This window comes from Oncorhynchus kisutch, unplaced genomic scaffold (genome assembly GCF_002021735.2).
Source record: "Oncorhynchus kisutch isolate 150728-3 unplaced genomic scaffold, Okis_V2 scaffold735, whole genome shotgun sequence".
Taxonomy (NCBI): domain Eukaryota; kingdom Metazoa; phylum Chordata; class Actinopteri; order Salmoniformes; family Salmonidae; genus Oncorhynchus; species Oncorhynchus kisutch.
This window is the reverse complement of record NW_022262680.1, coordinates 96,030-110,411: the sequence shown is the minus strand read 5'-3', so window position 1 is coordinate 110,411 and position 14,382 is coordinate 96,030. Positions and strand designations below refer to the sequence as shown.

At 43.6% G+C, this 14,382-nt stretch overlaps 1 protein-coding gene across 3 annotated transcripts in view; it reads right to left on the bottom strand.

The window, feature by feature from the left end:
* LOC116361729 (tumor protein p53-inducible protein 11-like) overlaps positions 1-14,382 on the bottom strand; it is a 76,495-nt gene that overhangs the window by 15,783 nt on the left and 46,330 nt on the right. For 2 of the 3 annotated variants that reach the window (XM_031816047.1, XM_031816048.1), the window contains 4 exons: positions 14,023-14,081; positions 7,798-7,846; positions 5,670-5,760; positions 4,372-4,380 (listed from right to left, as the gene is read on the bottom strand). In XM_031816047.1, coding sequence (XP_031671907.1) covers positions 4,372-4,380; positions 5,670-5,760; positions 7,798-7,846; positions 14,023-14,081 — 208 coding nt within the window. The remainder of the gene's footprint in view (positions 1-4,371; positions 4,381-5,669; positions 5,761-7,797; positions 7,847-14,022; positions 14,082-14,382) is intronic. The other variant, XM_031816049.1, reaches the window with a different exon arrangement.

The following is a 14,382-nucleotide window of genomic DNA, read 5'->3' as shown; positions in this document are numbered from 1 at the left end:
CCTCAGCTGGTCCTACCTGTTATTACGCTAGGTAAACCCTCAGCTGGTCCTACCTGTTATTACGCTAGGTAAGCCCTCTGCTGGTCCCACCTGTTATTCAGCTAGGTAAACCCTCTGCTGGTCCCACCTGTTATTACGCTAGGTAAGCCCTCAGCTGGTCCTACCTGTTATTACGCTAGGTAAGCCCTCAGCTGGTCCTACCTGTTATTTAGCTAGGTAAGCCCTCAGCTGGTCCTACCTGTTATTACGCTAGGTAAGCCCTCAGCTGGTCCTACCTATTATTTAGCTAGGTAAGCCCTCAGCTGGTCCTACCTGTTATTTAGCTAGGTAAGCCCTCAGCTGGTCCTACCTGTTATTTAGCTAGGTAAACCCTCAGCTGGTCCTACCTGTTATTACGCTAGGTAAGCCCTCTGCTGGTCCTACCTGTTATTACGCTAGGTAAACCCTCAGCTGGTCCTACCTGTTATTACGCTAGGTAAGCCCTCTGCTGGTCCTACCTGTTATTACGCTAGGTAAGCCCTCAGCTGGTTCTGGTCCTACCTGTTATTTAGCTAGGTAAGCCCTCAGCTGGTCCTACCTGTTATTACGCTAGGTAAGCCCTCAGCTGGTCCTACCTGTTATTACGCTAGGTAAACCCTCAGCTGGTCCTACCTGTTATTACGCTAGGTAAGCCCTCTGCTGGTCCCACCTGTTATTCAGCTAGGTAAACCCTCTGCTGGTCCCACCTGTTATTACGCTAGGTAAGCCCTCAGCTGGTCCTACCTGTTATTACGCTAGGTAAGCCCTCAGCTGGTCCTACCTGTTATTTAGCTAGGTAAGCCCTCAGCTGGTCCTACCTGTTATTACGCTAGGTAAACCCTCTGCTGGTCCCACCTGTTATTACGCTAGGTAAGCCCTCAGCTGGTCCTACCTGTTATTTAGCTAGGTAAGCCCTCAGCTGGTCCCACCTGTTATTTAGCTAGGTAAGCCCTCAGCTGGTCCTACCTGTTATTTAGCTAGGTAAGCCCTCAGCTGGTCCTACCTGTTATTTAGCTAGGTAAGCCCTCAGCTGGTCCTACCTGTTATTTAGCTAGGTAAACCCTCTGCTGGTCCCACCTGTTATTACGCTAGGTAAGCCCTCAGCTGGTCCTACCTGTTATTTAGCTAGGTAAGCCCTCTGCTGGTCCTACCTGTTATTACGCTAGGTAAGCCCTCAGCTGGTCCTACCTGTTATTTAGCTAGGTAAGCCCTCTGCTGGTCCTACCTGTTATTACGCTAGGTAAGCCCTCAGCTGGTCCTACCTGTTATTTAGCTAGGTAAGCCCTAAACTGGTTCTGGTCCTACCTGTTATTTAGCTAGGTAAGCCCTCAGCTGGTCCCACCTGTTATTACGCTAGGTAAGCCCTCAGCTGGTCCTACCTGTTATTACGCTAGGTAAGCCCTCAGCTGGTCCTACCTGTTATTACGCTAGGTAAGCCCTCAGCTGGTCCTACCTGTTATTTAGCTAGGTAAGCCCTCAGCTGGTCCTACCTGTTATTTAGCTAGGTAAGCCCTCTGCTGGTCCTACCTGTTATTACGCTAGGTAAGCCCTCAGCTGGTCCTACCTGTTATTTAGCTAGGTAAGCCCTCTGCTGGTCCTACCTGTTATTACGCTAGGTAAGCCCTCAGCTGGTCCTACCTGTTATTTAGCTAGGTAAGCCCTAAACTGGTTCTGGTCCTACCTGTTATTTAGCTAGGTAAGCCCTCAGCTGGTCCCACCTGTTATTACGCTAGGTAAGCCCTCAGCTGGTCCTACCTGTTATTACGCTAGGTAAGCCCTCAGCTGGTCCTACCTGTTATTACGCTAGGTAAGCCCTCAGCTGGTCCTACCTGTTATTTAGCTAGGTAAGCCCTCAGCTGGTCCTACCTGTTATTACGCTAGGTAAGCCCTCAGCTGGTTCTACCTGTTATTACGCTAGGTAAGCCCTCAGCTGGTCCTACCTGTTATTTAGCTAGGTAAGCCCTCAGCTGGTCCTACCTGTTATTACGCTAGGTAAGCCCTCAGCTGGTTCTGGTCCTACCTGTTATATAGCTAGGTAAGCCCTCAGCTGGTCCTACCTGTTATTTAGCTAGGTAAGCCCTCAGCTGGTTCTGGTCCTACCTGTTATATAGCTAGGTAAGCCCTCAGCTGGTCCTACCTGTTATTTAGCTAGGTAAGCCCTCAGCTGGTCCTACCTGTTATTTAGCTAGGTAAGCCCTCAGCTGGTCCTACCTGTTATTTAGCTAGGTAAACCCTCAGCTGGTCCTACCTGTTATTTAGCTAGGTAAGCCCTCAGCTGGTCCTACCTGTTATTCAGCTAGGTAAGCCCTCAGCTGGTCCTACCTGTTATTACGCTAGGTAAGCCCTCAGCTGGTCCTACCTGTTATTCAGCTAGGTAAGCCCTCAGCTGGTCCTACCTGTTATTCAGCTAGGTAAGCCCTCAGCTGGTCCTACCTGTTATTCAGCAAGGTAAGCCCTCAGCTGGTCCTACCTGTTATTTAGCTAGGTAAACCCTCAGCTGGTCTTACCTGTTATTTAGCTAGGTAAGCCCTCAGCTGGTTCTGGTCCTACCTGTTATTTAGCTAGGTAAACCCTCAGCTGGTCCTACCTGTTATTTAGCTAGGTAAGCCCTCAGCTGGTCCTACCTGTTATTTAGCTAGGTAAACCCTCAGCTGGTTCTGGTCCTACCTGTTATTTAGCTAGGTAAGCCCTCAGCTGGTCCTACCTGTTATTTAGCTAGGTAAACCCTCAGCTGGTCCTACCTGTTATTTAGCTAGGTAAGTCCTCAGCTGGTTCTGGTCCTACCTGTTATTTAGCTAGGTAAGCCCTCAGCTGGTTCTGGTCCTACCTGTTATTCAGCTAGGTAAGCCCTCACCTGGTCCTACCTGTTATTTAGCTAGGTAAGCCCTCAGCTGGTTCTGGTCCTACCTGTTATTCAGCTAGGTAAGCCCTCAGCTGGTCCTACCTGTTATTTAGCTAGGTAAACTCTCAGCAGGTCCTACCTGTTAATTAGCTAGGTAAGCCCTCAGCTGGTCCTACCTGTTATTTAGCTAGGTAAACCCTCAGCTGGTTCTGGTCCTACCTGTTATTTAGCTAGGTAAACTCTCAGCTGGTCCTACCTGTTATTTAGCTAGGTAAACTCTCAGCTGGTCCTACCTGTTATTTAGCTAGCTAAACCCTCAGCTGGTTCTGGTCCTACCTGTTATTCAGCAAGGTAAGCCCTCAGCTGGTCCTACCTGTTATTTAGCTAGCTAAACCCTCAGCTGGTTCTGGTCCTACCTGTTATTTAGCTAGGGAAGCCCTCCGCTGGTCCTACCTGTTATTTAGCTAGGGAAGCCCTCAGCTGGTCCTACCTGTTATTTAGCTAGCTAAACCCTCAGCTGGTTCTGGTCCTACCTGTTATTTAGCTAGGTAAACCCTCAGCTGGTCCTACCTGTTATTTAGCTAGGTAAACCCTCAGCTGGTCCTACCTGTTATTTAGCTAGGTAAACCCTCAGCTGGTCCTACCTGTTATTTAGCTAGGTAAGCCCTCAGCTGGCCCTACCTGTTATTTAGCTAGGTAAACCCTCAGCTGGTCCTACCTGTTATATAGCTAGGTAAGTCCTCAGCTGGTTCTGGTCCTACCTGTTATTTAGCTAGGTAAGCCCTCAGCTGGTCCTACCTGTTATTACGCTAGGTAAACCCTCAGCTGGTTCTGGTCCTACCTGTTATTTAGCTAGGTAAGCCCTCAGCTGGTCCTACCTGTTATTTAGCTAGGTAAACCCTCAGCTGGTTCTGGTCCTACCTGTTATTACGCTAGGTAAACCCTCAGCTGGTCCTACCTGTTATTTAGCTAGGTAAGCCCTCAGCTGGTTCTGGTCCTACCTGTTATTTAGCTAGGTAAGCCCTCAGCTGGTCCTACCTGTTATTTAGCTAGGTAAACCCTCAGCTGGTTCTGGTCCTACCTGTTATTTAGCTAGGTAAGCCCTCAGCTGGTCCTACCTGTTATTCAGCTAGGTAAACCCTCAGCTGGTCCTACCTGTTATTTAGCTAGGTAAGTCCTCAGCTGGTCCTACCTGTTATTTAGCTAGGTAAGCCCTCAGCTGGTCCTACCTGTTATTTAGCTAGGTAAACCCTCAGCTGGTCCTACCTGTTATTTAGCTAGGTAAGCCCTCAGCTGGTCCTACCTGTTATTACGCTAGGTAAACCCTTAGCTGGTTCTGGTCCTACCTGTTATTTAGCTAGGTAAGCCCTCAGCTGGTCCTACCTGTTATTTAGCTAGGGAAGCCCTCAGCTGGTCCTACCTGTTATTTAGCTAGGTAAGCCCTCAGCTGGTCCTACCTGTTATTTAGCTGGTTCTGGTCCTACCTGTTATTTAGCTGGTTCTGGTCCTACCTGTTCCATCTAAAAGGAGACACAAAGTGAGATTCCATGAAATAATGTATTCTCATTGTGATCTGGAAATGAACATGTTTGATGTATAATTGAATAAGGTTTATATAGCAGGCGGTCTTTTCAACCCAGTTAAATAGATGCGTTTCTTTACCGGCTGGAAAACCCCCTCTAGACATCTGAATGCTGTCCTCTCATCATACCTGGTGCCTCTTTCTGGACCAACAAGTCTCTCAACACGAACTACAGGATCCAGAATGCATTGCTTCATGTCCTCACTTTAACACTGTTCATCAACAACAAGTGTTCTCTACCCTAGAGGAGTTAGTCAGGAACTCGACAGGACCATTAAATATTAAGAAGTACAGATGTTAAATCATTAATAGCTGGTGAGACGGAGCGGTTTCCTTGGCAGAGAAGTCACAGTAGACAGCCCTTACTACCCTTACTGAGTAGTGCTCCTCCTCCCTAGAGTCTGACACTGCCAGAGTAGACAGCCCTTACTGAGTAGTGCTCCTCCTCCCTAGAGTCTGATACTGTCAGAGTAGACAGCCCTTACTGAGTAGTGCTCCTCCTCCCTAGAGTCCGATACTGTCACAGTAGACAGCCCTTACTGAGTAGTGCTCCTCCTCCCTAGAGTCTGATACTGTCACAGTAGACAGCCCTTACTACCCTTACTGAGTAGTGCTCCTCCTCCCTAGAGTCTGATACTGTCACAGTAGACAGCCCTCACTGAGTAGTGCTCCTCCTCCCTGGAGTCTGATACTGTCACAGTAGACAGCCCTTACGGAGTAGTGCTCCTCCTCCCTAGAGTCTGATACTGTCACAGTAGACAGCCCTTACTACCCTTACTGAGTAGTGCTCCTCCTCCCTAGAGTCTGATACTGTCACAGTAGACAGCCCTTACTACCCTTACTGAGTAGTGCTCCTCCTCCCTAGAGTCTGATACTGTCACAGTAGACAGCCTTTACTGAGTAGTGCTCCTCCTCCCTGGAGTCTGATATTGTCACAGTAGACAGCCCTTACTGAGTAGTGCTCCTCCTCCCTAGAGTCTGATACTGTCACAGTAGACAGCACTTACTGAGTAGTGCTCCTCCTCCCTAGAGTCTGATACTGTCACAGTAGACAGCCCTTACTGAGTAGTGCTCCTCATCCCTAGAGTCTGATACTGTCACAGTAGACAGCCCTTACTGAGTAGTGCTCCTCCTCCCTAGAGTCTGATACTGTCACAGTAGACAGCCCTTACTGAGTAGTGCTCCTCCTCCCTAGAGTTTGATACTGTCACAGTAGACAGCCCTTACTGAGTAGTGCTCCTCCATAGAGTCTGATGGAGATCCTGGTGGTCCTGAGCTCAAACACAAACTCATAGAGCTGACTGGGGAACACTAGAGCCTGTAGAGACAGACAGGGAGGAAGAGAGAGAGAGAGAAAGAGAGAGGGGAGAGAGAGGGAGAGAGAGAGGGGAAAGAGAGGTGGGAGAGAGAGGGAGAGAGAGAGAGAGCGCAAGAGTGGGATAGAGAGATTTGATTTGAGAGAGAGAGAGAGAGGGTAAAGAGAGGTGCGAGAGAGGGAGAGAGGGTAAAGAGAGGTGCGAGAGAGAGGGAGAGAGAGGGGAAAGAGAGGTGGGAGAGAGAGGGAAAATAGATGGGAGAGAGAGGGAGGAGAGAGAGGGAGAGAGAGAGCGCAATAGTGGGAGAGAGAGAGATTTGATTTGAGAGAGGGAGAGAGAGAGAGAGGGGAGCGAGGGGGAGAGAGGGGTGGGAGAGAGAGGAAGAGAGAGAGCGCAGGAGAGCGGGAGAGAGGGAGGAGAGAGAGGTGGGAGAGAAGAAGAGAGCGCAGGAGAGCAGGAGAGAGAGAGGGAGGAGAGAGAGAGAGCGGGAGAGAGAGAGGGGGGAGAGAGAGAGGGAGGAGAGAGAGGAAGAGAGAGACAGAGAGAGAGAGGGGAGCGAGGGGGAGAGAGGGGTGGGAGAGAGAGGAAGAGAGAGAGCGCAGGAGAGCGGGAGAGAGAGAGCGCAGGAGAGCGGGAGAGAGAGAGGGAGGAGAGAGAGAGAGAGCGGGAGAGAGAGAGGGGGGAGAGAGAGAGGGGAGCGAGGGGGAGAGAGGGGTGGGAGAGAGGAAGAGAGAGCGCAGGAGAGCGGGGGAGAGAGAGGTGGGAGAGAGAGAGAGGGAGGAGAGAGAGGTGGGAGAGAGAAGAAGAGAGAGAGCGCAGGAGAGCGGGAGAGAGAGGGAGGAGAGAGAGAGGTGGGAGAGAGAGAGAGGTGGGAGAGAGAGGGGTGGGAGAGAGAGGAAGAGAGAGAGCGCGGGAGAGAGAGAGAGAGAGAGGGAGGAGAGAGAGAGGGGGGAGAGAGAAGAAGAGCTCAGTGTTACAGATGCAGTAAAATAATAACAACATGGTATAATAAGGCTTTTGATAGACCCAGAGACACCTGACAACCCATCCAGCAGTAGTGTCTTCTGTCCTGGTTCTGGGTTCACCGGGGTTACAGGCTTTTCCCCCCAACCAGGTAACAACACTCCTGATTCAACTCATCAACAAGCCCTTGATGAGTCAAATCAGATGATGTTGTTGTTAGTGTGGGGCTGGAGAACAAGCCTGCACACCCTGTCCATTCCCAAGGACCAAGATGGAACCATGCTATCAAAGGAATTGGACTGGGAGATTTCTATACAGTACAGCAGAGTCCAGTTGACTAGTGTACACTACTAAGGCTATGGTTTAGTCCAGTTGACTAGTGTACACTACTTACTATTAAGGCTATGGTTTAGTCCAGTACTTACTATTAAGGCTATGGTTTAGTCCAGTACTTACTATTAAGGCTATGGTTTAGTCCAGTACTTACTATTAAGGCTATGGTTTAGTCCAGTACTTACTATTAAGGCTATGGTTTAGTCCAGTACTTACTATTAAGGCTATGGTTTAGTCCAGTACTTACTATTAAGGCTATGGTTTAGTCCAGTACTTACTATTAAGGCTATGGTTTAGTCCAGTACTTACTATTAAGGCTATGGTTTAGTCCAGTACTTACTATTAAGGCAATGGTTTAGTCCAGTACTTACTATTAAGGCTATGGTTTAGTCCAGTACTTACTATTAAGGCTATGGTTTAGTCCAGTACTTACTATTAAGGCTATGGTTTAGTCCAGTACTTACTATTAAGGCTATGGTTTAGTCCAGTACTTACTATTAAGGCTATGGTTTAGTCCAGTACTTACTATTAAGGCTATGGTTTAGTCCAGTACTTACTATTAAGGCTATGGTTTAGTCCAGTACTTACTATTAAGGCTATGGTTTAGTCCAGTACTTACTATTAAGGCTATGGTTTAGTCCAGTACTTACTATTAAGGCTATGGTTTAGTCCAGTACTTACTATTAAGGCTATGGTTTAGTCCAGTACTTACTATTAAGGCTATGGTTTAGTCCAGTACTTACTATTAAGGCTATGGTTGTGAACAGAACAGCAGACATGAGAATCCATATCCTAGAAGAAAAAAAACACAGAAGAAAGACATAAATAAATTGTATTGATCATAAACACAGGAGAGGAATAAACACAGATATTGATCATCAGAAACACACTAGACAGAGCTCAGAGAACAATGGGAATCCGTTGGGCCATTCAGGACGCAGACAGAGAGAGAGACTGATCCAGCTGCCTGTACTTCATCCTGTATTCTCCCACAGTACAACGATCATATCAAATAGGCAACAGGAAGTAACTACTGAATATTCTGTCTGTTGATGGTTCTATAAGGATTCTATATTCTGTCTGATGGTTCTATAAGCATTGTATATTCTGTCTGTTGATGGTTCTATAAGGATTCTATATTCTGTCTGATGGTTCTATAGGGATCCTATATTCTGTCTGATGGTTCTATAAGCATTGTATATTCTGTCTGTTGATGGTTCAATAAGGATTCTATATTCTGTCTGTTGATGGTTCTATAAGGATTCTATATTCTGTCTGATGGTTCAATAAGGATTCTATATTCTGTCTGATGGTTCTATAGGGATCCTATATTCTGTCTGATGGTTCTATAAGCATTGTATATTCTGTCTGTTGATGGTTCAATAAGGATTCTATATTCTGTCTGTTGATGGTTCTATAAGGATTCTATATTCTGTCTGATGGTTCAATAAGGATTCTATATTCTGTCTGATGGTTCTATAGGGATCCTATATTCTGTCTGATGGTTCTATAAGGATTCTATATTCTGTCTGATGGTTCTATAGGGATCCTATATTCTGTCTGATGGTTCTATAAGCATTGTATATTCTGTCTGTTGATGGTTCTATAAGGATTCTATATTCTGTTGATGGTTCTATAAGGATCCTATATTCTGTTGATGCTTCTATAAGGATCCTATATTCTGTGATGGTTTTTTAAGGATCATATATTCTGTTGATGGTTTTATAAGGATCATATATTCTGTTGATGGTTCTGTAAGGATCCTATATTCTGTTGATGGTTTTATAAGGATCCTATATTCTGTTGATGGTTCTATAAGGATCCTATATTCTGTTGATGGTTTTAGAAGGATCCTATATTCTGTTGATGGTTCTATAAGGATCCTATATTCTGTTGATGGTTCTATAAGGATACTATATTCTGTCTGATGGTTCTATAGGGATCCTATATTCTGATGATGGTTCTAATAAAGATCCTATATTCTGTTGATGGTTCTATAAGGATCCTATATTCTGTTGATGGTTCTATAAGGATCCTATATTCTGTCTGATGGTTCTATAAGGATCATATATTCTGTTGATGGTTCTATAAGGATACTATATTCTGTCTGATGGTTCTATAGGGATCCTATATTCTGATGATGGTTCTAATAAAGATCCTATATTCTGTTGATGGTTCTATAAGGATCCTATATTCTGTTGATGGTTCTATAAGGATTCTATATTCTGTTGATGGTTCTATAAGGATCCTATATTCTGTTGATGGTTCTATAAGGATCCTATATTCTGTTGATGGTTCTATAAGGATCCTATATTCTGTTGATGGTTCTATAAAGATTATATATTCTGTTGATGGTTCTATAAGGATCCTATATTCTGTTGATGGTTCTATAAGCATTCTATATTCTGTCTGTTGATGGTTCTATAAGGATCCTATATTCTTTTGATGGTTCTATAAGGATCCTATATTCTGTTGATGGTTCTATAAGGATCCTATATTCTGTTGATGGTTCTATAAGGATCCTATATTCTGTTGATGGTTCTATAAGGATCCTATATTCTGTTGATGGTTCTATAAGGATCCTATATTCTGTTGATGGTTCTATAAGGATCCTATATTCTGTTGATGGTTCTATAAGGATCCTATATTCTGTCTGATGGTTCTATAAGGATCCTATATTCTGTTGATGGTTCTATAAGGATACTATATTCTGTCTGATGGTTCTAATAAAGATCCTATATTCTGTCTGATGGTTCTATAAGGATCCTATATTCTGTCTGATGGTTCTATAAGGATCCTATATTCTGTCTGATGGTTCTATAAGGATCCTATATTCTGTTGATGGTTCTATAAGGATCCTATATTCTGTCTGATGGTTCTATAAGGATCCTATATTCTGTTGATGGCTCTATAAGGATCCTATATTCTGTTGATGGCTCTATAAGGATCCTATATTCTGTCTGATGGTTCTATAAGGATCCTATATTCTGTTGATGGTTCTATAAGGATACTATATTCTGTCTGATGGTTCTAATAAAGATCCTATATTCTGTCTGATGGTTCTATTAGGATCCTATATTCTGTCTGATGGTTCTATAAGGATCCTACATTCTGTTGATGGTTCTATAAGGATCCTATATTCTGTTGATGGTTCTATAAGGATCCTATATTCTGTTGATGGTTCTATAAGGATACTATATTCTGTCTGATGGTTCTATAAGGATCCTATATTCTGTCTGATGGTTCTATAAGGATCCTATATTCTGTTGATGGTTCTATAAGGATACTATATTCTGTCTGATGGTTCTAATAAAGATCCTATATTCTGTTGATGGTTCTATAAGGATCCTATATTCTGTTGATGGTTCTATAAGGATTCTATATTCTGTTGATGGTTCTATAAGGATCCTATTCTCTTCACACTACAACAACCATATGAAAGGGCCTACTGGTAGAGAATGTAAGCCTACCAAATGGCACACCTATCCCCTTATTAAGTACACTACTTTTGAACAGGGTTCTTGTCAACAAAAAGAAAGTAGTGCACTATATAGGGAATAGGGTGCGATTTGGGACACAGATGGTGAGAAGGAACTAAATGAGAGAGTAAATCTAATGTCTGCAACCTGTCTGTATAATGAATCTTCTGTAAAGATCACAACACCTTTTTATGTCTGGCAGCTGAGAGCAGTAAACACTGGCGGCATCCCAAATGGAATCCTATACCCTACATAGTCCCTTTGGGTCCAGGTCTGAAGTAGTGCACTATATATGGAATAGGGTGGCATTGGGCCTGGAGTCAGTGGACATTCATTTTCTTTTCATGTCCTGCTTCTCCATCACTCACGCTTTGATGTGTACACTTTCCATTACCTTAGTAGGGGGGGTGTACGGCCGGCGAGACATTTAAAAAAATGTATTAAATATGATTATATTTGAGTTAAGATTTTTGGCCTAAAATGACTCATTCCATGATATACAAACATCCTCCAATAGATGGCGCTGTAGCCTGGTAACGTGCGCTGTATTTCAGCCTACAGTCAGATTCAGAATGCACTCAGTCATCGTGGCCACTTCATTGCTTGACTTTTGATGTGAAAAATAAGTGCTGCGAAAATTGGACTCTGAATGTTGTTTATTTAAAGAAAAATGGACAGCAACATTTTAAAAATCTTTTTATTTTATTTTTACTAATATTGGACATAAGGCGCGCGTCTTTGGAGGGAGCTGAAAGTCCGTATTTCCCAGCGACAGCCCCGAAACCTGATGGATCTGGAGAAGGTTTGTATGGAGGAGGGGGCCAAAATCCCTGCTGCAGTGTACACGTCTGATATGCCAAGAAAGTGTTGCCGTTTTTAAAGAATATAATCTCAAATCGTCATTTTTCAAGCAAGCATGCTAACTACGCTAGCTATCTGTCCTCTCAGGAACTAGCCAGGAAATAGCCAAAACTAGCCACAAACGTAAAGGCCCAACAAAATCCCGTTACTTAAACGGTGCTCTCCTCCAGCCTCCGTAACTAAGGCAACCTACGTAGCGGCACATACAAATATAGTATAGCAAACCTTTTACTGAAGGGGAGTTTGTGGTGGAGACTGCTGGTATAATTTTGTCCTGAGAGAAAAAGCCAATTGGAGAAAATTAAGTTTATCACGCAGAACCATCACCAGGCGCGCGTGGCAGTGATAAGGGAGGAGCTCATCTCCGAGTTGAAGAAAGAAAGAAAGGAAAGCAGATGGCTTTGATGAGATATGTATGAGAGTAGTGACATCAGAGACACCGCTCCGCTTAAAAACTTCTTCGAGATAGGGGACGCTCTTGTAATTTTTGGATAAAAACGTTCCCGTTTTAAACAAGATATTTTGTCACGAAAAGATGCTCGACTATCCATATAATTGACAGCTTTGGAAAGAAAAAACTCTGACGTTTCCAAAACTGCAAAGATATTATCTGTGAGTGCCCCAGAACTAATGCTACAGGCGAAACCAAGATGAAATTTCATACAGGAAATGGTCCAGATTCTGAATGCCCTGTGTTCCAATGTCTCCTTATATGGCTGTGAATGCGCCAGGAATGAGCCTGCACTTTCTGTCGTTTCCCCAAGGTGTCTGCAGCATTGTGACATATTTGTAGGCATATCATTGGAAGATTGACCATAAGAGACTACATTTACCAGGTGTCCGCCCGGTGTCCTCCGTCGAAATTATTGCGTAATCTCTAGGTCCATGCGCGTTCCGTGTTCTTCAGAGGAGAAACCAAACTGCCACGAATGATTTATCATTGATAGATATGTGAAAAACTGCCGTGGTGAAAACTGACAAATGTCACAACAGATGGATCACCAAATCTAACCGGTAAAAACATTGGGCTACTAAAAAGATTATAAAAGACAAAGTAAAAGAAGAAATATTGATATTTCTTCACTGTATTACAGTGGGGAGAACAAGTATTTGATACACTGCCGATTTTGCAGGTTTTCCTACTTACAAAGCATGTAGAGGTCTGTAATTTCTATCATAGGTACACTTCAACTGTGAGAGACGGAATCTAAAACTAAAATCCAGAAAATCACATTGTATGATTTTTAAGTAATTAATTTGCATTTTATTGCATGACATAAGTATTTGGTACAGAAATCTTAGTTTGTAATTACAGAGATCATACTTTTCCTGTAGTTCTTGACCAGGTTTGCACACACTGCAGCAGGGATTTTGACCCCTTCCTCCATACAAACCTTCTCCAGATCCATCAGGTTTCGGGGCTGTCGCTGGGCAATATGGACTTTCAGCTCCCTCCAAAGATGTTCAATTGGGTTCAGGTCTGGAGACTGGCTGGGCCACTCCAGGACCTTAAGATGCTTATTTTCCACCATAATTTGCAAATAAATTCATTACAAATCCTACAATGTGATTTTCTGGATTTTTTTCCCTAATTTTGTCTGTCATAGTTGAAGTGTACCTATGATGAAAATTACAGGCCTCTCATCTTTTTAAGTGGGAGAACTTGCACAATTAGTGGCTGACTAAATACTTTTTTGCCCCACTGTATGTAGTATGTGGCCCTTCAATTGGTTTCAAAAAGTCAATGTGGCCCTTGAGCCAAAAGGTTTGCCCACCCTGCCTTAGACTAAACCACTATACCACTTCATTACCTTAGACTAAACCACTATACCACTTCATTACCTTAGACTATACCACTTCAATACCTTAGACTATACCACTATACCACTTCAATACCTTAGACTATACCACTATACCACTTCATTACCTTAGACTATACCACTATACCACTTCAATACCTTAGACTATACCACTATATTACCTTAGACTATACCACTATACCACTTCATTACCTTAGACTATACCACTATACCACTATATTACCTTAGACTATACCACTATACCACTTCAATACCTTAGACTATATCACTATACCACTTCATTACCTTAGACTATACCACTATATTACCTTAGACTATACCACTATACCACTTCATTACCTTAGACTATACCACTATACCACTTGATTACCTTAGACTATACCACTATACCACTATATTACCTTAGACTATACCACTATACCACTTCATTACCTTAGACTATACCACTATACCACTATATTACCTTAGACTATACCACTATACCACTTCATTACCTTAGACTAAACCCCTATACAACTTCATTACCTTAGACTATACCACTGTGATAAAACACACTTCATTACCTTAGACTATAACACTATGATCAATACACTTCAGGGGGGCTGATCCTAGATCAGGAATCTTACTCTGAGATGTTTGTTATATACAATCTCCGGTCTTACCTGAGGCCTAATCACTACAGTAGATCAGGAATCTTACTCTGAGATGTTTGATACATACAATCTCTGTTCTGACCTGAGGACCAATGACTACAGTAGATCAGGAATCTTACTCTGAGATGTTTGTTATATACAATCTCCGGTCTTACCTGAGGCCTATTGGCTCTCGTACGCCAAACCTCATCTGATTTCCGAGCATCTGACTGATCTGTAAGATGAATAGAGAACACAATACATCTTGATTTAATAAACCATTTAACCATTCCACAAAACAAAGGGACTCATAAGCCCAACGTCAAGCACTTGGTGACAACCGTATCAGTTGAAAGTGCTATAGAAATATACACTGATAGATGGACTTGCCTTTAACACAGCAACAAACAGTAATCCTACTGTTATCTCTTCACTATTCAACATCCCTTTCAGCTCACGTCAACAGGGTGGAACCCCAGCTAGTAAGGGTCAGGGTTCAGCTGGAGAGACAGAGACAGTAACAGAGACAGTAACAG